The sequence below is a fragment of the Arvicanthis niloticus genome, chromosome 15, assembly GCF_011762505.2.
Source record: "Arvicanthis niloticus isolate mArvNil1 chromosome 15, mArvNil1.pat.X, whole genome shotgun sequence".
In the NCBI taxonomy this organism is placed as follows: Eukaryota; Metazoa; Chordata; class Mammalia; order Rodentia; family Muridae; genus Arvicanthis; species Arvicanthis niloticus.
The window spans coordinates 24,451,250-24,477,119 of record NC_047672.1 but is presented as its reverse complement, the minus strand read 5'-3'; the positions used below and the strand labels follow the sequence as shown (position 1 = coordinate 24,477,119).

Below are 25,870 nucleotides of genomic sequence, written 5' to 3'. Positions count from 1 at the left end.
TCATAATCTCTTTCAGAAACTTAGATATTCGATATGTTGCCTGGCTGGAAGTAAGAGAATATTTTATATGGGTGCTACGGTATTTGAACTTGGGTCCTGGAGCTTGTTCAGCAAGCACTTACCCACTGAGCCTTCTTGCCAGCTCCAACAGATGCTATTTCTATTTTAAACATGTTGAATGAACCTCCAGCCTTTTCTTCCAAGAATGCTTTGGGGGTTAGGGGGACATGGGGTATATTTTATCTCTTTGAAACAGGATCTCTCACTGAACCTAGAGCTTGTTAATTTGGTTAGACTAGCTGGTCTTCAAGACCCAGGTTTTCTCCTGTCTCTTCCTCACTAGTGTAGGGATGATAGAAGTGGTCCTCAACCTGTGGTTTGTGACCTCTTTGGGGACTGAATGACCCTTTCCAGATGTCGCCTAAGACCACCTACATATCAGATATTTACATTACAATTCATAACGTCATCACTGCACTAAAAATAAAATAAGCCATGATTCTTTAAAAAAACCAACCAAGTCCCCTGATGGAACTGTAGTATTTGCTTCATCCTAGTCTGAAGTATCATCCACACACCTCTCTTTATGAAGGCCAGCGTGGACATGGCTCCCTCCGGGCGGCTGCCAGTGATGTGTGTCCTCTCCTCTCCCATCTCACCCCCATCCACTTGCTTACACCATGCTTGACTGGGAACTGGAGGAAATCCATGAGCTGGTGTGCAATCGTGCACCTCTTGTGCCTGGCACAGGGCTTACAGCCTGGGTAAAGGAATGAATGGTTTCCCATGAATGAGAAGCTCTGTTCCTCCCAAGCCTCTCCTCTATCTGTTACAAGTGTGGTTCCCCAAATGTCAGGGCCCTTGTCACTCTGGATCTCTGGCACCAAGCTGTCTAAGGTTCACTGTGAGAGCCCTAGGTGGGAAGTACTCAGAACACACTCTCAGCAAGACTCTGGGCTCACAGGCTTCCTCCCTCGCTCTGGGGTTTTTTGGTTTTTGGTTTTTGTTTTCCCTCCCCTGTATCATGAAGAAGTCACATATAATGATTTCTATGGTCCCTTTCAGGAACTGGGGTGTCCCTATTTACCATCCACTTGCTGCCCTCTGCTGGCAGGCTCAGCTCAGACCCTTTGTGTCTCTGAGATCCTGGACTTTTGTTGCCTGGCCTGGATGGAACTCAAATGCAGGAAGGGTGTGTTTCTCTTTACCTTGTATGCTTACACTTCCTGTGTTGCGGTCACTTGAGGTTCCAGGAAGGCTCTTGAGAGCCCCACCACAGGCCACCAAATCCCCAGAGAGTGGGCCCGAGTGCCTACAAAGTTAGAACACTGGACAATCGTGATGCTCACAGGAGCACTTGAGTTGAAGTTTAGGGGCAGTGAAAGACAATGCAGAGAAAGAATAAAGGTGCTGACTTTATAATGAAGGTGTCAGTTATCCCACATCTCCTACATCTAATTTATATACATACATACATACATACACACACAGAGAGACACACAATTTATGTTTTGTGTGTGGGGTGTGTGTGTGTGTGTGTGTGTGTGTGTGAGAGAGAGAGAGAGAGAGAGAGAGAGAGAGAGTTCTATATTGCGGTATAGTCACCATGTCTCTCCCTCCCTCTCTTTCTTCTTGTCTCTCACATTCTTGCATTTGTTAGGACTCCTGTGGTTGCAGACAGCAGGGTTCAAAATGTCACTGACTTGGTCCACAAGTGGGAATGTGCCTGGAGCAGACAGACAGGACCAAGAAGAACTCTAAGAGGCACCAGGAAATGATCTCTGTGCTTTGCCTCTGCTTCTCTCTTTGCATCTACTTTGTTTCTTTCTTGACCCAACTGGTGTTTTATGCTCACTAACCCAGGAAGCAGAAGGTGGCCACCAACAGCTCATGACTTACCCACTCCCAACTCCAGGCTCCCTTTCCTTTGTCTCAATCCAGATTTCTACACTAGTCCCCTTGGACTGACCAGTCATGTCTTACAAAACTGACTATACAATTTGTGAGGCCTAAAGCAACATGCAAACATGGGACTCTTTACTCAAAAGGCAGGAGGACTGCTGAACATGCAGGTGGAGTGCGGCTCCCTTTCCTCCAAGGTCTCTTGTTTGCCATGCTGCTGTTTCATTTCTACTCAGTGTCATCCTTAGTAAAGAAAAAATTATCTAAATTTTCAATTATTTCCATGAATTGTCCACCTATCTTTATATCATACAGAGCCACTTTCCAAAGTTGCATGTAGAACCACAGAAGTAGTGCAACTCATGTTTTGTGAACTCAAAGGCCAGAGGACACAAACACAAACCAAACTGTTGAAGATGGAAAGAAGAAGAGAAAGTATCCCCAGAACTCTCAAGTTTCTTCAGGCCTGGGCTGAGGGAATCCAGACCTTCACAGGTATCCTGAACCCCAGTCCCAAGGCTGGCTGGAGTAGGGTCCAGGTATCTTCTCTCCCCACAGTACCCACAGAAGACTTCTTCCAGGAGTCTTGAATCTGTGTGCCCTCCAGCCAGTCCCACCACATACCCCATGCTCTTCCAGCTTGAAACTAAGATGACCACCATGGTCACCCCAAGATGCTGCAATATATGTGAACCCCATTCACATTCACTTGTGTCTGTGTCTAAGGGTCAGAACAAAGAAGGCAACTGAGAAATCCTCCAGGGAAGGCAGCCCAGGGGGGAAAGGGGCAGCCATCCGAGCCCCAGAACAAGCAAGCACCCAAGTTCTTTCTCACTTCACCCCAGAGCGCAAATCTAACAGTGAGGTTATTAAGAGTCTCAAGACAACAATCACAGAGCACCAGCCGCACGCACAGGGCCTAGGACAGAGATGGAAATGTGATGCCAAATAAGAGACCAGAGTGGAAGTGGGCAAGCATTGGGAAAGCCAGGCGATGGCTGACATTTTACATTACATGAGTTTGCCTTCCAAACTCTTGAGCATTCAGACAGGGAGTTCAACTACGTACATTTGCTGTGACCTGGTGCATGATGACCCATCACTAACAGCTATGTTTTATTGAATGGCTGAACCATCAGAGATTATCTAAAGTATTTCTTATAGGCGTCAAGACTCCAGGTGTCCTGACCCTGCTTCCTCTCCTGCCACTAGCTTTTCTGCATTTATAGCAGTTTCCCAGGTAACCCTGTTGCTGTCCCAGGATGCTCACTAGGGGACTAGCAGTGCCCCACCTGGCAGTATGGCCTTGTGGTCTCCTTGTTGTGGGCCTCTTTCTTGAAAGTAGAGTAAAGCCACCTGGGGCCTGCCGGTGGAGAGTGACAGCTGTAGGATGGACTTGGTCTGTGGGCTGCCTCTTGCTGCTCTGCAGAGGAGTGGAGCACAGAAGAAAGCCCTCCCCCAGAACTGAAAGGAGCAAGGCTGTCACCCAGTGTGTTTGTTATTCTTCTCCCTTGCTATAGCAAAACACCTGACATGAATGACACTTAGAAAGGATTGTTCTCATGGTCTCAGTGAGTTTGGTTCACCGAAGTGGTGAAAACACAGTGGAGGGACAGGAGCTTTGGTGGCATTTGCTCAGAAGACCAGGACCTAGGCTTTAACAACCAAGGCCTGCCTCTAGTTGCCTGCTTCCAGAAGCTAGGCTTCACCTCTTAAAGGGCCCTGATCGTGCTAATTAATGCTCTCTACCATCTGGAGAAACAAGCATTCAAAACATGAGTCTGTGGGAACATTTCAGAGATGAACAGTAACACCTGTCAAACAGAAAATACACACACACACACACACAGCACAGTGACAGGCTGGGGGTGCCTGGGTCAGACCCTGCCCCACACCCTGGTGACTACACACACCAATCTGTCCTCCCCTTGAGAGTCACCAGATGTTAGGAACCCTGACAACTGCCCCAAATTTAATCAGCCTTTTCCAACTTCTAATCTGATGTGCAAGAAACAGAGTATTACGATTTTGCAATTTTTTTCATTGTGACTTGTATCCCTCCTCTTGGGCTTTGCCTTTTCATACCCTTTGACAGCTTTTTGTCTGAGCTGTCTCTTCCTGCTGGTATATAATAGCTTTGGAGGGTTGTGTCAACTGTTCATCCTTGCTAACTGTTGCAAGCTTTTATTCTTTGCTGCATCTCTGTGTGTCTCTTAGCTTTACTGCTGTACCAATTACCATCCAGGTGACAGCCTCTCAGAGACAGGGAAAAGCTGCCACCTTGCTTTGCTGGGCAGATTAAACAAGAGCACAGGCTTGCCATGCTTAGCCATGCCATCAGCTCCCAATAAATGGGACTGGAACTGTAGTATTAAGAGTCTGCTTTTGTTGCTTTTCCTGTGGCTGTGATCAAAATACAGACAACGCCGAAGGGGAAATGGTTTGTTTTCGGTTTCAATTCCAAGTGGCAGCCTATCCTGGTGGAGAAGTCAAGGAATCAGGAGCTTAGAGCAGCTGGTCACATGTTCACAGAGAGAGCAGTGGAAGCATGCATGCCAACTCTCAACTTGCTTTCTCCATCCACAGTCCAGGATCCCAGCCCAGGGAATGGTGTCGCCCACAGTGGGTGGGTCTTCCCCCTCAATTAACCCTATCAAGATAATACACTGCAATCCCATCTCCCAGATGACTCTCCCTTCTGTCAAGTTGACAATACAAACCCTCACACTAGATCTCTTTACAGTACAGCCAAAGACCCCCAAATCCAAGGCTGCATTTGTTTGTCTTCAGTAATATAAAACACCAAGAAATGAAACAAACAGAGCATGCTGGGGGCTACTGTGAGGCCATCTGGATGGAATCTACTTCTCATCTTGTGGGACTTTCTCAGAAATGTTTGTTAAAGTTTGGATCAGAGCTCATGAAAAAAACCAAGAGCTGTGAGATTCCTTCTAACACAACCTCCTTTTGTCTGCCTCCTGCCTCAGCCTGCCCCTGAGTACAGAAACCTGCAGGAAGGTCTGCCTTATCTGGACATGGTGATTGCAGAGACCCTGAGGATGTACCCACCAGCTTTCAGGTATGTCTGTGGCCCCTTGAGCATTACTGTTTGGGGCTGATCATTAGTCTGTTGGCACCCATTATCACACATTCCTAAGGGGCTGGGTTCGTTGGTTTCCTGGGTTTTTTGGTAGCCCCTGGGGCACCAGACACAAGGCCTGTAAAGTCTGGCTCATTCTCCTGTACATTAACTACCTTTACCAAACATCACTAGCCTTTGCATGGCTCTTCTTCTCAGCTCAACCCTGTCTCTTTGGCCTCCTAGCCTTTGATGGAATCTGCCATCACTCCTGCCCATTGATCCATCCATCCATTGATCCATCCATCCATCCATCCATCCATTGATCCATCCACCCATCCATCCATCCATCCATCCATCCATCCATCCATCCACCCTTCACTCATTCATCACCTGTACATTCTATGCTAGGCACTAGAAAATTAGCCTATATACAAAACAGGCCAAAGCTCCTGCCCCTGGAGGGGGCGTTTAGCAGAGGACCATCTAGGGGTAGATGCTCCTTCCCTGTTGTACAACAGCTCCTTGCTGGAACTCTTACATAAGAGTTCTTGCAAAAGACTTCATACCAGGGATTTCTTCTTTTCAAAAATTTATTTTTATGTGTTTGTACGCGTGCTCGTGGACTTAAGTGCATCACCAGCAAGAACTTCTTCTTTTTTAATTGTTTATTTTTATGTGCGTGTATACCTGCATGGGTTTATGTGCACCACTTGCTTGCAGGTGCCAGCAGAGGCTGAAGGGCATCAGAGCCCCTGGAACTGGAGTTGCAGGAGGTTGTAAGCCACCTGATATTGATGGTGGGAACTGAACCTGGAGAACGATAAGAACTCTTAATGGCTGAGCTCTTCTGCAGCTCCACAGTGAGGGCTTCTGCCTGGCATGCCGACACTCTGAGCTGTAACTGTCCTCCACATTACATTCTTGGACACACTTCAGCACTCACAACAGGTCACTAACACATCGTCATACCGACCTGCAAATCAGATCAGTAACTAGGTCTACCTACTTCTTTCAAACTCTCCCAAACCAAGTATCCCAGGGGGAAAGGTATCTTAACCAGGGTCTTTTGAAGGTAGTGAGATCGTGAGCAGACTTCACAGAAACAGCACGAACCACTGAATCATACCTTACAAACTTCACTCAGCACTTCTTCAAATACCACACAGACCATATGGAGACAGCTTTTGTCATTTTTTGAGAGAAACTTGTGATTTGAGGGTAGCTCAAAGGGATGTTTCAAACCACAGACATGACAGGTGTATGTACAGATAGAGTCCAAAATGCACAGGCCCAGAAGCAAATACACGAAGCTGCTGCCGCACGGATGAGGGTCTCAATGCAGATCAGCTCGGTAATTCAAAGGCTCCTTTCTTGCTCTTCTGATGCTGCCATGAAGACCTAAGTCTACGGCCCTCCTGTGGCTTTCTGAGGAGCCACAAGTAACCTGATGTCCAATCCTTCCTTCTTCTTCATAATTTATATCCAGCTTTCCTCCCACGGGACTTGCAAGCAGCTGGTATGTGCTGCAAAATGCAAATTCAAAATGAAATTCAAAACAAATCATTCAGTAGTAAAAGAGAGCAAGGCTGCTTCAAGGACCATCTCTGAGTCCCAGGAATGACTGACAGTGGGGTCAGGTCTTGAAACAGTTGCTGAGATTCCTGGAAAAGAGGGAACTGGCTGAGCTCAACAGCTGTATCTCTGCAGCAGGGGGAAATTATATAAACTGGTCAAAACTACATCATTTCAGGACAGGTGTGGTGGTGCACACCTTTAACCCCAGCACTCAGAAGCAGAGGCAGGTAGACCTCTGTGAGTTCCAGGTCAGCTAGATAACATAATGAGAACCTACCTCAAATTTAACAAAAGAAAAAGAATCGTTTCCCAGATCTAAACCCAATCAAGAATTCATGTCATAGCCAGACATGGCAGTGCACCCCTATAATCCTAGATAACACTTGAGCAGCTGAGCCAGAAGGATCGTGATTTACAGGCTAGCTTGAGCTGCATACAAAGATCCCATTTAAAAAAAAAAAAAATGAAAATAAAAAAAATACCACCACCACCCCCGAGTCTCATCTAGGTGACACATTAAGGAATGAAAGGAACAGGCTCTAAAATAAAACCAACAGGGACTCACACTTCAGCATGTGGATGCGGCCCCACAGCCTCCTGGTTGTAACTGAACTGAATATTTCTATCCCCATCTCGCTTTCAAACGAATGAGACTCAGACTATGATTTATTTATTTAGCTTTTGTGTAATTACTGGGTAAATTACCCAAGTCTAATGTTCTAATAGCTAGACTGGCTACCTCCCCAACCGTGTTCCCCAAATACCTGCTGTTTGAGTCTTCCAACAGTCTGTCCTGAGGGTGGGGCACTCCATTCAGGCACGTGGTCCATCACAGCTAATGGAGACTTCTTGTACCCTCTGTCCTCTTCCTTCTCATGGTCCCTACCTGCCACCCCCAGCCAGGTAACTCAAAGGCTGCCTCCTTCCGTCCTCCTCAGCAATTGGCTGTTACCAGTTTCATTTAACCAATAGTTTTAAATTGGGGATCAAGGTTTGCACAGCAAAGGCTGGAGTCCTTTTGCGCATCTTGGGGCAGCCAGGTCTTGAGGTACAGAATTTAGCATGTGAGTACGGCATTTGAAATGTGGCAGCAGACCAACCCCTAACAGACTATAAATAGCCAATGGGTGCAGGAATAGTTCTGGGAACCGATGCCAAGATCTCCCTTGTTGATGGCAGGGAAAGCAGGGAATCTGAACAAATGGTGAAGCTCCCTTCATCCAATGGCATCCAGTGCCTGGGTTGCTCCACACAGGGCTGGTCTAATGAAGGACAGCCTGAGCCCTGGCCTGGCTGGGATTCATTCCGTCCCGAGCTTCTCTCTTCCAATGGAAGTGAGGCCTAGGTGTCTGCTCTGCCGCTCTCACACATGAGCATGGGGGACTCAGAGGTGACAGAGGAGGAAGCACCTCGGAGCAGCTGCAAGATGAAATCGCAGGACAGGAGCACTGGGTACCAGGCACTGCAAGCACCACTGGCTTGGGCACAGCCCCATGAGCTTCCCTCACCTGCTTCTGTAGCTGCTTCACAGGCGCATCCAACCTTAGCAACCCCTGGCTACCCCATGCAGTAGAGGGACATGGCCACTACAGGTCCGCTAGGCACAGGACAGGGAACGAACATCCAGAGTGAGCCTTTCCTTTTCCTGCGGTTTCTTAAGAAAGCATGTTGACTTCCACATGCCAGCATGGCTTACCCGTAAGAAGCTTACAACAACAGGTAGCAAAGACATGACCATTGGTCAGTTGTTTCTAAGCCTTATGCAGCATAGGTCAGCACATTTTCATGAGTCACACAGGAGACCCAGCAACACCAAAGAGGGCAGGCCCTATTCCTCAGCTTGGAGGGAGTCCTGCATGCTGGTCCTAGTGGATTTTGGGAAAGACAGAAAGGTGGAGTTACCAGGGCATGGTCATGTGTCTTCTGGAACTGAAGTTGGGAATTTCACATTCCATGTACTAGTTGAGTTTTAAGTTCTGGGTTTTGGAGTCAGCTACAAGCCTTATTCTGAAAGGTGTCAGAGGCTTTGGATCTAGACGGGGTCCCTAGCCTGGTTTCTTACTGTTTCTGAGACATCCAGAACAGAAAGATTAAACAAACAGAGGAACCCAGAGATACTCATAATTCCTTTCATGAGCAAATCCAATATATCATTGCACTTTGTCTGATAATTGTATGTCCTCTAAGCAATTTAGGGACACTTAAGCCGATCACTTGACATAAACACCAGCATCAGATTATCGTTAACATCTGTGAGGGTGGGGTGGGAGTGCACTGTGCATGTGCACATGCACACATGTGGAAGTGACCAGTCACAGCTGTTGCCCTCAGGAAGGCCACCCATCATCTTGAGACAAAGTCTCTTTGGCCTAAAGTTCATCAGTTAGGTAAGATTGCTGGCTGGTGATCCCCAGGGACATTATCTCTGCTTCCCCAGCAGAGGGATTACACACCTACCATACACCCAGCATCACACTCAGGTGTGTGTGCTAGCAAGGTATGCATTTACCAACTGAGCCATTGCCCCAAACGCAAGATTATTTACATTTTATAGTAATTACAAAAATAATATGCTTCCACTTAAAAACAAAAACAAACCCTAGCCAATACAGAAAGAGCTAAAGAAAATGGACTTCCAGCCCTGCTCCATGACATCCCCCGGAAGAGACCATGGTAGTTTAGGCATTGAGTTGCCCAGTTTTCTATTGCCAGCACAAACACGTAAGACAGACAACTTAAAGGAGGAAGGATTTATATTGACTGGTGGTTCTAGGGGTTTCCATCCAAGGTTAGCTTGCTCCATTGCATTCAGGCCTGTGGCAAGACAGAAACTCTCCAGAGGAAGGGCATGGGGAAGAAGGTTGCTTATTTCATTAAAGTCAAGAAACAGAAAAAGAGGAGAGAAAGAAAGAAAAGAGGGATAAGGGGAGAGGGTAGGACAAGAGGGAAAGGTAGAAAAGAGGGGAGATGGGGAGGGAGAGGAAGGGGGAAAAGAGAGGGGGAAGGGAAAGTGAGGGGGAGAGAGAGAAGAGGGAGAGGAACAAGAGGGGAAAAGGGGGTAAGGACAAGATAGATCCTTGCAACCTGCATCCTCCAGTTTGGCCCACTGCCTAGTTTCCTTCCTTCTTTCTTTCTTTCTTTCTTTTTTTTTTTTTTTTTTTTTTTTTTTTTTTTGAGACAGGGTTTCTCTGTGTAGCCCTGGCTGTCCTGGAACTCACTCTGTAGACCAGGCTGGCCTCGAACTCAGAAATCCACCTGCCTCTGCCTCCCAAGTGCTGGGATTAAAGGCGTGCACCACCACTGCCCGGCCCACTGCCTAGTTTCAATGCCACTAAATTATGAATTCCAACAGTGGATCAATTTCCTGATAAATTTAGAGCCCAGTGATCCCATGACTTTCCCTCGGTACATTGGGAACCATTGCTTTAAACACATGACCCTTAGAGGGGAACAGCTCATATTCAGACCATATATAGCAGCTATTCTTCTAGAAATGTGTCCACCTGCAAACACAAATAGTCTACTTCTGAAAAATAAAACATGCTTAGACAAAACAAACAATCCGGCTGAATGTCTTCTACCAGATGAGAAAAATGCCCAGAGTCTAGGGCAGTGGTTCCCAACCTGTGAGTCATGACCCCTTTGGGAGTTAAATGACCTTTTCACAGCAGTTACTTACCTAAGACCATCAGAAGACATGGATATTTACATTATGACTCATAACAGTAGTTAAATTAGAGTTATGAAGAAGGAATGAAAATAATTTATGGTTGGGGTCACATGAGGAAATGTATTAAAGGGTCACAGCATTAGGAAGGTGGAGACCACTGCTCTAGGGTGATAGCTGACCAACAGTGGGTGTCTTAGTTAGGGTTTTACTGATGTAAAGAGACACCATGACCAAAGCAACTCTTACAGAAGGACAACATTTAATTGGGGATGGCTTACAATTTCAGAGGTTCAGTCCATTATCATCATGGCAGCCTGCAGGTGCTGGAGGTAGTGCTGGAGAAGGAGCTGAGAATTCTACATCTTGCTCCAAAGGTCTTCCGCAAGCAGCCAGGAGGAGGGTGTCTTCCGACTGAGAGGAGCTTGAGCACTAGAAGACCTCAAAAGCCTGCCTACACACAATGACACACTTCCTTCCACAAGGCCACACCTCCTAATAGTGCCACTTCCCATGGGCCAAGCATATTCAAACCACCACAATGGGTATACTTATACTACAGAACTGCTCCCTTGAAAATGGCTCAAATGTTAGTTTATATGTGTCTACTCACAACAAAGTAGTAAGTAAACAAACCTTACCAAGACCAGTTCTAGCATTAGAATACCCCAGATTTATCATAACAGCTAATAGGACAAACACCCTTATTCTCGTCATCCTTATGTACTATTCTAAGTCTTTAAAGCATAGAAGGTTTTCCACTAATTCTAGGCCCTTGTCAAGGGAAGTATAGAAGTGAGAAGGTATAGGAACTGGGGACAAGCAGATGGAAAGAGTGCACATCTCCCAGTATCCTGGCCATGTAAGGGAACCAGGTCTTTTCTACACAGGGAAGGTGTCTCTGAGACTGACCTTTGGCTCAGGCTCTGGTTTTCCTGATTTCTCATCTCCTGGTTCCCCAAGCCCCTCTGGTTTTGGTTGGTTTATTTGAGAAACTGAGGTTTGTTTGTTTTTTTTTTTTTTTTTAAAGATGTATTTATTTTACATATGTGTGTGCACTGTTGCTGTCTTCAGACACACCAAAAGAGAGCATCGGATCCAATTACAGATGGTCATGAGCTACCATGTGGTTGCTGGGAATTGAACTCAGGACCTCTGGAAGAGCAGTCAGTGCTCTTAACTGCTGAGCCATCTCTCCAGCCCATTTTCTTCTCTTAATCAGAACTTCATTAATGATCAGTGGCCCAGGAGGGACAGAAAGAATAAAAAGGCTGCCGATGTCCATGGGGTAGGCTGCCCAATACCTTGGAGGATCTTGATGAGGACCATCTATGGGAGAGACAGCCGGGCTGTGGTGGCACACGCTTTTAATCCCAGCACTTGGGAGGCAGAGGCAGACGGATTTCTGAGTTTGAGGCCAGCCTGGTCTACAGAGTGAGTTTCAGGACAGCCAGGGCTACAGAGAAACCCTGTCTCGAAAAAACCAAAAAAACCAAAAACCAAAAACCAAAAAACAAAAACAAAAACAAAAAACAAAAAAAAACAAAAAAACTTAAGAGACTACGTGTTTGCACACTAAAGTAAGCAAAGAGGGTCTGTCTGCAGTTCTCCGCCTCCAGTTCAATTTCCGGAAACTTATTTCTCGTCCCAAAGCAGAACAGCACACTGAAGAGAGGCTCAGGTTGGGGAAGTCGGGTAAGGGCCTCCCAGGGTTTGGAGTCTGGGCTCCAGGGGTAGTGTGACTAGAGAAGAGGCTGGGATTCAGTGAATACAGATACACAAAGGGCTTGAAAGGATTCAGTAGTTGAAATGTGTCTGTTCTATCTCAAGTTTGGACAGATTAATTCGTTTTGTCTGTTACTGAAAGCAAGCAGTAGCTTCACTTCTGAGTCCTACTTGGCAGAATGCATCTAGAGACATCTTGGGCAAGAACTCAAAGGAAGAGGCAAGAAGTTGTATTTGACCCATGTGGTTTCCATGCTCAGACCCAGGGGTGGAATCCTAAGGCTATAGAATTGTAGATGCCTGGCCCAAGGCAATAAGGGCAAACCTCAAGAGAACTATATTGGGTTTACAAGTTTTAAGGAATGGTGACCATGCACTTTTAAGTAATGGCTGCTGTGAGAAGCTGTGGTAAGACAAGACACAGAACTCCAGGAACCAAGAACAGTCATCACAGGCAGGCCACGGAGGAGAGCCAGCAAAGGTGGCTCAGAAGACTTAGCTCTCGTCTCAGTCCTGGCTCCACACCTCCTTGCAGCCTGAGCAGGCAAACATCTCATGCTGTAAGAGCAGCTTCTACTCCCTTACCTGCTCATGGTCTTAGTCACAGGTCTCTGTCCCAACCTTGTTCTCCCTGAACATCCCCAAATGTCCTCAGATTCCTGGTTGCCGATCTGCTTTCTCCTTATTTCTCCCGTATTTCTCCCTTTATTCTATGAAATATAGTTGTATTAGTCAGGATTCTCTAATGGAACAGAACTGATAGAATTAATATATATATATATATATATATATATATATATATATATATATATATACACACACACATATACACACACATATATAAATATATATATATATACATATATATATATATATAATTAGATATATAGTATTTATTAGAGTGGCTTATAGCTGTGGTAACAATGGCTGTCTCCTGAGAGAAAGGCCAAAAATCTGGGAAATGTTCACTCCATGAGACTGGATGTCTCAGCTGTCCCAATCTGGTGCTAGAGTCCTAGGAAAGTCCTAGAGGGCTTAAGATCTTTAATCTGCACAGGAATCCTGAAGAAGCAGGTTCTAACACAGTGAAGGAATGGTTTATCAGCAGGGTAGATGAGCTTGCCAGTGGGTGTGAGGACAAGCAGGCAAAAGGCAAAGCTTCCTTCTTCCATGTCCTTTTATGTCAGCTGTGACCAGAAGGTATGGCCCAGATTTAGGGTGGGTCTCCCATCTCAAATAATCAGACCAAGAAAAGCATCTCACAAGTGTGCCCTGCTGTTTCGGTTTTAGTTGATTCCAGATGTCAAGTTGACAACCGAGATTATCCACTCATGGCTGATCTGCCATTAGTCGATGGCACACAGGGCTAAGTGAAGGGTTGCATGTCCACAGGATGGGCCACCCATTATTTTCATGACCTTATCATGAACCAGCCACAGAGTTGTGGGTAGAGGAAAGAAGCCAGACACCAGGGCTACACTACCAAGTGAGGGAGATGAAGCAAAAGGGAGAGTGGGGGTAATTAGAGGAGGCTTAAGTGGGAGTGGGAGGCGAGAAAGGTCATAGATTGGCTGGAATGCAGCCCCTGGAGGGGACCTCTGCAACTCCCAAGTCCATGGAGGGGTCCAAAGTGTTCAGCCCATGGCTCCATTATCTCCAAGGGCCAGGCATGTCACAAGGGCCTTGAGACTGAAGGCTTCTTGGGAGTAGGGGGTTTATGGGACAAAAACTTGTTTTCTGAATGGTTCACCTTGGGAAGGGGGCTGGGTCCTGAGTCTCCAACATCACGCCATACCCAATCTTGGGTCCCATAACACCCTAAAGCTCCTACCTGCTTCCACACTGGCAAGGTTTCCTGCCTCTGTCTCCCACAGGTTCACACGGGAGGCAGCACAGGACTGTGAGATTCTGGGACAGCGCATCCCTGCAGGTACAGTGCTGGAGATAGCTGTGGGTGCCCTACACCATGACCCAGAGTACTGGCCAGACCCTGAGACCTTTGACCCTGAAAGGTAAGTGAATTAATTCTGTCTAGAACGGGGGTCCCTGAGGGATGTGGGTGTACGGGATAGAAATTTTGACATAGAAACAACAGCCAGGAGACATGGGCATAGCCATCCTCAAACAAAGATCACAGCAATTCAGACAGACTGTGGGGTATCATTTCCAGAGGAAAAAGTGAATCCAGAGATCTAGCATGACAGCAATAATGCACACAAGGATCAGTATCTTTTGTTTTCCAAGCCAGGGCACAGGAGGCAGAGTGGTAGTTGTTGTTTTAGGTTTTTAGATTTTATTTCTAATTATATGTATCATGTGTGTCTGTATCCAAGTATGTGCATTTGAGGGTAGGGACCTACGGAAGCCAGAACATCAGGTCTCATGGAGCTGCAGCATAGGCAGGTGTGAGCTGCCCGACATAAGTACTGGGGACCAAACTCCAGTCCTCTACAAGAGTGGTAGATAATCTTAACTACTGAACCATCTCTCCACCTTGCAGAGCTGTGTGTGTGTGTGTGTGTGTTTTGTTGTGCAAGAAAGCAACAAAACATCACCTCCATTCAGTGCATCCACATCAGCATAGCAACCCTTTAACTCTAAATCCATGAGATCCAAAAGACCTGAATCCTCTTCTTTTCATGGACATGGATCTGATCCATTGTCAACTCCATCTCTAGGATCTGTGGTATAAATACCTGGGCAGTCCTCACACCCTGCTCCTTGTCAGAATCAGTCACTTTTCCTTTCCCTGTGACCCACTAGGAGATGTGGGTAAGGTGCCACTGTAGTTCTCCCTTCCCTGACTCCATTTAAACCCAGCCCGCCTCTACAACCTGCTCAGGGACTGAGACTCCGATAACTAGCCTCCCGCATCTTGGTGGGTCCTGCAAACATGGTAAAGACTCATACCCAGAAACAGCAGCTGTGGGGGAACAGAGCATCATAAGAAAGCCTAGAAGTGGTAAGAAAATAGCTAGCCATCACAGATTATTAACTGTCACTTACCTAGGAACTAGGGATGAGATCTGATAGCAAGCCTAGTCATTCTACCTTTGGTCCAAATCTTGAGGAGCCCGGGTATAAATGTTATTTTTTTATCCCCTTGATGTAATCACTGTCTTAGAGCCTTACTGCTCAATAAGATCACCCTTTCTACTTCTTTCTGAACTCTGACTGGTTGGTTCAACTCAGCGTTCTGGCTCAAAACTCCTCTCCAAGATGACTGATTTAAGTTGGCTTCTCTCAGCTTCTAAGCGAATAGCTCTGCTTGTCCTCAAACTAACTCTGGCACTTTGTTCTAATCTGGCTCCTTATTCTCTGGCTCCAACTGCCTTTGCTGACCTGCAATGGACTGTATGAACTCATGAACAAACTCTACTCTATTGCACTACACAGACTCCCAACTGACTCAACTCCACGTCACTGAACTGAACTGACTGAACAGAACTGACTGAACTATACTGACTTCCGACTCCCCTCCCTCTCCCTGCACTGCTCTTAAATACCCCCCTTTTCCTGTCTGTTCTCCCGAGAGTTGGGTGTATCCTATCTCTGACTCATTCTCTCCAATCTTTCTCTGACTCATCACTTTGCCCCTCAACTAGAGGTCACTTTCAAACATGGCTGCTTCCTTTTACAAACTAAACTTACCTTCATTGTTTAGGATTAAAGATGTGTAACTAAGGGCATGTCTTTATTCTAGCCAGAGCAGCCATGGTGCTGAACTAAAATTCCTCTACACCCAGGGCCTCAAGCCTCCCACATCCTGAGCAGCAAAGCAGGGTGGTGGGGAGGCAGCTCCCAGTCCTCAATGAGATGACATGTTGGGACCCTGGGAAGGCTTCAAGGATGTGACCAAAGTGCCTAAAAACTTTGCTAAGAGGAAATGAGAGGAACTGTGTGGTCCAGTGTAAGGGGGAGGCAAGCACAATAGGGTCAGGATATGCTGGTCAAGCCTGGGAATTCTGGATTATGTCCTGGCTTCACACACCCTTGGATAATAACTTCCTAGGTGAGGTGAGAAGGTACACTCAGCTGACTGTCTGAATGGAACAGTGCTGAGATGTTGGTGATCAGAAACCACCAGTTACAGAGCCTTGAGGACAGTTCTGGACACAGGATCTTGTTGGCCCTGATGAGGGAAAGGATCTCACATGAAGGGGTCACTCTGCTGGAAATGGGACTTTAGATCAGTGGTTCTCAACCTGTCTCAACCCCCTTTGGGGGTCACATATCAGATATTTACATTTGAATTCATAACAGTAGCAAACTTAGTTATAAAATAGCTATGAAATAATTTTATGAACACCACAACATGAACAACTGTATTAGAGTCACAGCATTAAGATTGAGAACCACTGCTTTAGATGGAGCAGGTGTTCGAGGCCAACTATAAGCTTCACCCGACCCTTAGATTCACAGCAGAGGCCCGACTTCAGCAGAGGCCGTTCACATACCTGCCCTTTGGAGCTGGTCCCAGGGGCTGCCTCGGAGTACGGCTGGGGTTGTTGGTGGTCAAGCTGACACTACTCCAGGTCCTACACAAGTTCCGCTTTGAAGCCAGTCCTGAGACTCAGGTAAAGGTCTAATATTCTAGGGTGGGGCCAACTCTGCTTCTCTGCCCCATAGTGCGTCAGCTTCTGCTAGGCCAGTCTAGTCTCCCTCCTCTCAAGGACACCCATCTCTTGATGAAAACAGCATCCTCCATCTCATCCTCCATGAGAAGGGAGATGAATGAATGCTTTGTGCTTGGGTAAGTGCTGGCTCATAACCCCACCTTGTGTTTTCTTATTAGCATCGCCCTCAGTACAACAGCATGTGTCCTAATGGCCACTGATGACTTTAGAGTGTTTAGCTTTTCCTATAGAAGCCAGGGACCCTCACCTTGGCTCCTTCTGACCCCAAAGGTCTTGTCTCCCAGCCCACAGCTAAATTTTCACAAGCCATGCTTCGGGCTAGGTTCTAAGAAAGTTTCCTGGTAGATATGGCTAACTTTGTCAAATATTTTAATTTGCTCTATTTCAGGTTCCACTTCAGCTAGAATCCAAATCTGCACTAACCCCCCAAAATGGAGTCTACATCAAGATTGTGTCACGTGATATAGAAGACATGTGGGAAAGAGGAAGCACTTTGTAATGGTGACATCTGTACATTACTGTCAGAAGGGCACCAATCAGGATTCAAATGAAAGCCTCCTGTGGGGGCTGGTGAGATGGCTCAGTGGTTAAGAGCACTGACTGCTCTTCCAGAGGTCATGAGTTCAAATCCCAGCAACCACATGGTGGCTCACAACCATCCATAATGAGATCTGATGCCCTCATATGGGTGTCTGAAGACAGCTACAGTGTACTTACACAAAATAAATAAATTCTTTAAAAAAAAAAAGAAAAAGAAAAAAAGAAAGCCTCCTGTGAAATGGAAAGTTTATAGGAATATATCTCTTAGGTGATTAAAAGGGTACAAGGCATGTTTGTGTAAGTTATTTACATCACGGTTCCTAAATGTTTAATGTTTCTCATGCTTCATTTTGACATTACCAGTGGGGTTCAAACCATGGTTTTCTTGGTACTGAGAGTTAATAAGGGAAAGGTCATTTTGATTAAACTGAGAGGATAGTGTCAAAGGAAGTCCTGGCCTCAGGACAGAGGTATTCTACTGTGCAGGGGACACAGGAACACATACATGAATAGTCCTGACAGCACTGATAGGCTTTTTTTAGCTTCTCATGATTCTTGGGTTTCAGAGAAATAATGTATACAGACACTCAGCCTCCAAAGTAGCTCCAAAGCCTCATTATACTTTGGTTTCTTAAATAAGGACAGAGACATTTATTGGAAGCTTCCACAGATAGAATAATAGGTTAAATGACACTGTTGACTCTCTTGACAGTTGGCCCTGGGGTTCAGAATCACTGGAGAAAACCAAACATTCCTGGAGACCTCCCTGTTTTCCCACTTCCTGACCATTCTATGGTCACTTGGGAGGCCTGAGTGTGCAGGTCCCTGCTGAAGGGATAGTCCAAAGCCTATGCAGTAGGGGTGGGCATTTGATGAAATGTGTTAGAATGATATCTGGTGCCAAGGTGTACAAGATCCAGGGCAAGAACACATAGATGCAACTGATTAGAAGGCTCTGTGAGGACCCAGTCCTGTCCCTATTCATAGCAGACAAGGGAAGCCAGATAGGCCCGGAGTCTACAAATGCAGGAACAACCTTTGCTCCCCAACTCCACCTATCTGTTAGAGGTAAGAAAAAATAATATAAATATACATGTGAGCAAATTGCTAGAGCTTGGAAGGAGAGGTAACAAGCAAGGGACCCAGACTTTCAGTCCTACTGAGGCCAGATATTAACTCTGTTATTTCTTGCTCTGGTCTGAATGTTTCACCCCTAAACCCATGTTAAATCTGCACTCACAGGTGACTGTTTGGGGGTGTGGGTTCTTCAGAAGGTGATTGGGTCCTAAATAGGAATTCCTCATCAGTGAGATGAACACCCTTATTTAATAAAGGTTACTTTGAGAAGATGGCCAGCTATAAGGAATTATCATGACCAGATCCGAATCTACAGGTGCCTTGATCTTGAACTTCCTAGCCTCCAAAACCTTGAAAAATAAATGCCTAGCATTCATTAAAACCACTCAGTTTATAATATTTTGCTTTATCAGCCTATAGGACCAAGATAATCCCAACACATAGCAAAGGGCCTGGTGCCCACCTGGTACTCTTTATAAACAGACCATGAAAAATAAACTGCAGTCTTCATCAACTTCATATAGTCTTTTATTTCCATACTCTCATGTGACATTGAAGCACAGGTATTCAATCTCATTGAGACATAAAACCCACACCTGGAAAGTGTCCAGTGTGCTTAAGGGATTTGGTACAGGCACTTATGGGCCAAGCCCAGGACTTAGGGGGACACTAATGTATGTTTCCTGCCAGAGAGAGTTATGCTTCACTTGCAGCAAGAACTGCCTGGTTTAGTGCCAAAACAGGGGCCAAAAGTGACAGTGATGCCAAGGCCTTCTCTGTAGTCCCCTTCCAGAGAGGCCACTATGCTACTCTGACAAAAAGCAAAATGGACCACAAGACCCTCCAAACCAGAACTGTTACAGAGATATAAATCTTCACAGTTAAAACAAATCCATAAAACAGTACGTATAAATTCTGTGCTTGGTCTTAATAAACGTCAAAGTCAGCAAAGAGTTAAAAATGTAATGCTAACATTATTATACGTCAAACTTCAGCTCACGATCACTAGTGCTAAGATCATAAGCCAACCTAAAAGGACCTAAAACCTAAAACTGTTATCAGACAAGGATTAAGACTGTGGCTTGAAGTCAGGCCTGAAAATAGAGGCTTTTAATTCCAGCTGCTCAGGAGACTGAGGCAGAATATAATTTAGCAAAACTCTGCCTCATAATAAAAACATTTTAAAAGGGCTGGGGGTGTAGCTCGGTTGTAGAATGCTTTCCTAGCAAGCACAAGGCCCTGTGTTCCATCCCCAGCACTAGGGGAGAAAAAAAAAATGTAATTTCACTGAGAAGCCAATATTAAACAAGAGTTCATTAAAAGTTTTGTTTAAAAAAAAAGAAAAAGAAAGACTTTCTAAATAGCTCCACCAGACAGATGTGGCAGAAACACCTAATGCATCCAGGCCATGCTTTACTGTCGGCTGGTGAACAAGTTGCCTAGGGTAACAAAGATGGAGGGGCCAGCAGGGGGCTTGGAGGAGGTAGAGTATTGGATGAGGTACTCGGGGTAGACCTGGTGCTTCTCAAAAACTACAAAGATGGTTGGGTCGGACACACTGTTCACGCAGCTGTCATAGAAGGCATTGCTCTGGCCTTCCTTGGCAGGAGGGCGGACGAAGGAAGTGCTGCCCCTGACGAAGTCTCCAACCAGCACCCGGGCCAGGAACATCGTGTGGGAGTGTGTGTCGGATTTACTGTAGTGGTGGGAATAGGCGGCATCTCTTGCAAAGTAGCTCCCTGAAACGACACAGACAAGCTCCACAGGGCACTGGAAGAGCCCATCCTGGCAATGGGCGATGCCAGCAGTCTCTGCCCTTTTCCTTACTCGTGGAGGTCATCAACACCTCTCTATGTGGTAGGGCATCCACAGAGGTCACCTAATTCACTCTATTCTCAGCTCCAAATCCAGAGAAAATCTAGTCTGTTGATAACTAGTTCTGGACTTCAGTTTCCATCTATAGCATGGAGCTGCTCCACCCAGTCTTAGCTGGGTGATATGGAAGGTGAGTAACATTCCTCTCACTGACCTAGCCTATAGATACCAGTAACCCAACATAGAGAACAATGATTCTTCTCAGATGGGAGCCTCAACTAGGAGCTGCTCCTTCTACATGGGATTCCCAAGTCTATCAGCAGCTTGGTGATCCCACAAACAACACTGTATCCGTGAACAGGCAGTCCATGGAGTTAGAGTAAGACAAACAGATTCTTTTTGTTGTTGGTGGTGGTGGGTTTTTTGTTTTTTTGAGACTGAGGTCTCTCAACATAGTCCCTGCTTTCCTAGAACTCATGTAGACCAGGACAGCCTCATACTCAAGAGATCCACCTGCCTCTGAATCCTGGGTGTTGGAATTAAAGTTGGGTGCCACCATGTTTGGCCAGCAAACAGATACTTGAATTTTCTAAATTTGGTTATCAATCACTATGTGACTAACAGGAGAAACCTTCTTCTTAGTGAGCAATGAAAGGTGAAAAGGTACCACAGATGCCAGCTACTTGGAAATAAATTCAGAAATAAAAAGATGAAAAAGTCAACATGGCAACATATTAAAATACAGAAATATGGATACAATGTATACAAGAACCACACAGACATGTGTGTGTAGGTATATCAACACACAGCCTGCAACTTTCCTGTGAGTTTCAAATTACTACCAAATACTGTTTCAAAATAACCAAGAGAAAAGGATGCTAGATGCTAGAACTTATGCACTAGATCAAAGTGCAGTCTCAGGTTTCTGTTCTAAGAACATCGGGAGGCCCAGCCTAGGGTGCTCAGCAAGTTAACAAGGTGCTGCTCTCCTCTTCCAGTGCTCACCACCTCTCAGGGCATCCAGTCGACAGGAACAAAGTCCCAGTGAGGCAGGACTGCCCTGCCATAAGTTGACTTGAGTTCTTGATCACACATAGCAGAGCAATAGCCAAAGTACTGCCAGCTCAGGGTGGAGCTGTTCCACAGAGGCCAAAAGGCCATTTCTCATTGGCAGCATATGTGAATATTTTGTATTTAAATATTGGTAATAGAGATAAGTCTTTTTGGTGTTTGCCCTTTTTATAAAAGCTACATGTTTAAACAGTTCACTAAGACTTTAGGAAAACCAGTTGTCTACTTCCCTCCGTCCTCTCCCTCCCTTGCTCTTTCTGCCTCAGCATGGACTGGCTGGCTCCAACTGTAGCCTCTGTAAGGTTGTCTTCAAATCATTTACCAATTACTCTTAGAAGCCACCCCTGCCTTACCTTTGCCATAGGATGTGCCGTGCAGACCACAGACCCGCCAGTCAAAGTTCTGCTGGCAGATGGCATCCACGAAGTTGGTGCTAGTACCATGAAACAACTGCCTTTCATCTACTTCCTTCCCCCCGTTTTGCTTCTGCATCTGGCCTTTTTGCCTGGAATAGCAGAAACATACATGTTGAGGGAAGAAGGTGCTGACCTCCAAAGAACAGTCTCCTCAACCCATTTTCTAAAACAGTATCATGTGACAAGAAGAGGATGCCCTGGCCAACTCCTAGAGGCTCAAGCCACAGAGCACAGGTAGACCAGGCCAAAAAGCAAGAGCAAAGCTTCCCCCTTCATAGCAAATGGCTCCAAAAGCAGACAGCTCCTAGAAGCAGGCATCAGCCCTTCTTCCACCCAGCTCCTAAACAGAGCTGAACCTGGGAAGCTGGGAAATAAAGTTAAGGCTGCAGGTCTGGCCTGGGAGGGGCATAGACTCTCAGAGCCCATCCTCCCTTCTCTACTATGACTATCTCCATCACTGCAGAATGCTATCATCCCAGACCTATGTGAGGACCAGTCAGTAGGCCCCAGTCCACCATTGAGAGCCATAATGAACTTCTACCCTATGTGGAGAAATGCTGGGTGACCATGATCATGCTGGTCCTCATGTGACAGCCAGTTAAGACAGACAGACAGACAGACAGACAGACAAGACAAGACAGACAGACAGACAGATGATGCCCCCCGCTCTCTGGCTACAGCTTTACAATCTTGAGCCTGATGATGTGAGTGAACTGTTTTGCTCTGGTCCCACTGATCTTCAGAAAGTCAAGAGTGGAAGTCCCAGTGAGAAGAGGACCTGTGTTAGGGAACCTTTAGTCCCCTCACCTTTGCAAAGGGTCACTTCATCATACAGCCTTAGGATAAGGAAGTAAGAGAACAGAGACAGTTCAAGGCACTCAGCAGCATTGAGTGAGCAAGGTGCTGCCTCTGTCCTGAAGAGGCAGAGCATGTTGATAAATAAGCAGCCTGCATGACAAGAGAGAGCTCTCAGTCACACATACCACTGGTAGACCTCCCATAGGCCCAGGTTCTGGATCCGCTCAATCTTCTGAACAAAGTAGAAAGGTAGTGTACGGTTGAAGAGGTTCCACACCTTCTGATACTCTTCTGAGGAAGAACTCAGAGTGATTTTCTACAAGAGGAAAATATCTTTCATGTTATTGTCATATGACTCAAATACATGAACTGTTCCTGCAACCACTAGGAACCTCTATAACTTTAGGATAAAGCCAAAAAATGATGGTTTGGTCCCTCTTCCCTGGGATGCAATCTCTCCAGATATGGACTATTTATATAAAATAATATTAATATTATTAATAATAAATGTGTGTGTGTATAATATCCCTCTTGTTCACTTTGAAAATGGCCCATAAGTCAGGCAGGTGCTGTCTAAGCCACCATCCTAAGTGTCTTTAGGATGTCAGTCATTGTTCCTCTTTTACATCCCACACAGGCCAAAGACAAAAACGTAAGAGCACATGGCCTGGGAGAACTGGAATTAACAAAGGTATATGAGCTCCTCTAGCCCTTTACATGCTCCCTCTTGTTACAATTTGTGTGTCCTTTGTGCTCTGTGAGAAAAGTCCTCTCAGGACAGCTTCCATAATGGAAGAATCTGTCTGCAGTGTCTGGCATATTCTCAGCATTGGGAATCAGCCAACACGCCTCATACTGACAGAGCAGTAGGGGACATTCATCAGGCCGTGTTCTGCTGCACAACACTGCTCCCAGAAAGCAAACCTTAAATGAGCTCCTGAATTGCCCTCCTGTCCACTGCTGTCTAGTGCCTTCCCCTCTAAATGTCCCTCATCACATTCAAATATTCCTGTTTGTCTCCATGTCTTAGTGAAGCAGACTGGTTGGTCTTAGAACCCCTGCTTAGAAAGTCCTTACTTCTGCTCTTCCTGGCAAATGTCACAGCTCATCCTTTTGTCTCACATCACCCACCTCCTCTCTCTGGGAGCTACAGTCAACCCATACAAAGTCACCCAGCCTGAAAATCCCCGAGATCTACAAAGACAAAGCAAAAAGCCCACATGTATCTCTCCCCTCTGGTGTCATGAGACCCAGCTACATAAAACTTTCTTTTCCACTCATCCATGTCTACAGAACCCTCTCTGTCCAGCTCCAGGGTGTGAATCTCATACCTTAAATCCCAGGTCCGGCAGGGCTGCAGGGTCCCAATAGTCTGGGATGCTCTTTGGGCCTTGTAACTTAGCATTGCTAAAAGGTAAACAAAACTTAGACTCTTAATCTTTAGACAGATTTAGCCTATCACAGGTGAACTCTACTGACCAGTATCACCAGGCCTGTGTCTCAGTGTAATGTACTTAAAAGCTAAAGGACATGGAAGCACACGGCACAATGTTTCCAAAAAAAAGGGCACTTTCATCTTGCCTAGCAGCCAAACCAAAAAGCTATCAGTCCTGAAAGATGCACTTCTCACCTGCATGTCACCAATCACACAGAAGGGACAAAGCATTTGATTAAAGCAGCATACACAGGCCCCAGCCTTTAAACTCTTGAAATTCAAAAGGCACCAAATGCTTTTTTGATACACACTTAATAATATACACTTGTCATACAAAAAATGTTTTCAAAGCTGTAAAATTGGTCCCCAAACCCTCTTAGTAACAGAAATTTGAGTTAAGCTGTTAAGAGGCTACCTGTGGCCTGTTATTTGTCCTTCTTAAATGTGCATATACACACACGCACTACTGTGCTAAATTAAAGGATGTCATGTAGCAGAGGCATTGCATTACCTTCTAAAAATATAAACAAATAAAAGCCATATTTAAAAAAAAACATATGACTCTAAGGGCTTAGGACATTACTGTCAAAACTACAATCCAATTCATTTCCCTCTCATTGAAACCTCCACTGTCCTTCCTACAGCAGATATACCTCCTCTTTCTGCTGGCATGGGACATGCCCCTTCACTGTAAGCCTCCCAGACATCCCAGAACTAATTTTCCTAGGAAGCTGTCACAGTTTAGAAATAACTAAGCCAGGATCTACCGGAGTAACAGCCGCAAGGCTTTTCACTGATTTCACCCATTAAGATCAAGCAGATGACGATCAGCAGTTATTCTTCCTATGCTTAAAGAAAACATTTGGAACACACATGTAGGGAAACCATAAAAAGACCGACAAGAACCAACAGAACTGCAAGGAAGCCAAGTGGACCCTTGACAACAGAAGCTTGGTGGACAGGCGCCTCACAGACTCACCCACCTATCAGGGTGAAGTGAGCTGAAAGAATCACTTCTTTCAGTGTGAAGTGAAAGAATCCAGAAAGTAGTTCAGAAGCACAGAGACAGGACATGTGGGAGAAAGGCCTAGTGGAATCCAGTCAAGGAAGAACAGAACAGAACTGAGGAGACACATCAACCACAGCTTTAAGAAGCCCACAGAATCTCAATAAATATAGAATAACTTTAAACACAAGCCTACACACAGCAGAGTGAGGTACAGAACTCCAAGACCTTTAAAATTAGCCAGAGGGGAAAAGTGTGGTAGCATGGAAAAGTGCTAGTCAGATCAACAGCCAATTTCTCCAAAGCTGCAGTGGAAAGCAGAAGACAGTGAATGGGGTGGCAGCTCAGGTGCTTGAGAGTCTGTACCCAGTGAAAAAGTGTCTTTCAAACACAAAATAAAGACACTCAGACAAACTAGAAGCAGCCACATCTCTCTTCTCCCATAAGATCTTACCTAAGGAATTTGAAAAGACAAACCAAGGTTAAAATGTGAGTAAGTTAATGAGACCTTCACAGTATAAAACAACGGTGTTTCTTAAAGTTAAAACAAACAAAAAATCAAGAGGAAAATATGAAGGTCTTTTCAGTAGGAAAGCAAAAACATTCATTTATGTGTGTCTAAGTGAAGAACCCACATACTCCTTACATTGTCTTTAACATACCGAACAACTTCCGAACTAGTAGAAAGAAAAATAAAATATTTTTAAAAATCAAAAAGAATTAATTTTTATTACATTTAATTGTGTGTATGAATGTGTGCACATGTATGCATTTATGTGCACAAGCATGGTCCATGTTTATGCAAGTGTGTTTTCACACACATTCATCATACAAGCACACGATCATAATAAATAAAAATCAAATTTAAAAACTGCCCACAGCAGAAAAATCAAGTGGGAGAATTGACCCTTATGTTTTAAAAATCTATATACTCAATCTCATTCATAAAAAAAAGCAAATTAAAGTACACTGTGAGAACGGCAGAAGCCCAAGAGCTTGATGAGTCACTAGAGGCAAGGTCAAGAAAAATCAGCAAATCCTGACTCTGTTGGGTGACATAGTGGTCCAAGTTCATGGAAAGGAACTCAGTTTGCCTTCAGACTTTGACCTGGCAACCTCCAAGT

The 25,870-nt window shown here is 45.4% G+C and overlaps 2 protein-coding genes across 6 annotated transcripts in view; one reads left to right on the top strand and one right to left on the bottom strand.

Moving 5' to 3' along the window:
- Positions 1-17,384, top strand: part of Tbxas1 (thromboxane A synthase 1) — a 169,292-nt gene extending 151,908 nt beyond the window's left edge. For 2 of the 5 annotated variants that reach the window (XM_076913511.1, XM_034519692.2), the window contains 4 exons: positions 4,890-4,981; positions 13,826-13,963; positions 16,366-16,528; positions 16,977-17,380. In XM_076913511.1, coding sequence (XP_076769626.1) covers positions 4,890-4,981; positions 13,826-13,963; positions 16,366-16,528; positions 16,977-17,087 — 504 coding nt within the window. In that variant the 3' untranslated portion in view covers positions 17,088-17,380. Of the gene's footprint in view, positions 1-4,889; positions 4,982-13,825; positions 13,964-16,365; positions 16,529-16,976 lie in introns of all 5 variants that reach the window. The other 3 variants (XM_076913513.1, XM_076913510.1, XM_076913512.1) reach the window with 3 other exon arrangements.
- Positions 17,385-18,715: 1,331 nt separating this feature from the next.
- Positions 18,716-25,870, bottom strand: part of Parp12 (poly(ADP-ribose) polymerase family member 12) — a 33,731-nt gene continuing 26,576 nt past the window's right edge. The window contains exons 9-12 of the mRNA XM_034519632.2: positions 23,637-23,712; positions 22,491-22,621; positions 21,445-21,596; positions 18,716-19,944 (exon numbers count right to left, since the gene is read on the bottom strand). Coding sequence (XP_034375523.1) covers positions 19,619-19,944; positions 21,445-21,596; positions 22,491-22,621; positions 23,637-23,712 — 685 coding nt within the window. The 3' untranslated portion in view covers positions 18,716-19,618. The remainder of the gene's footprint in view (positions 19,945-21,444; positions 21,597-22,490; positions 22,622-23,636; positions 23,713-25,870) is intronic.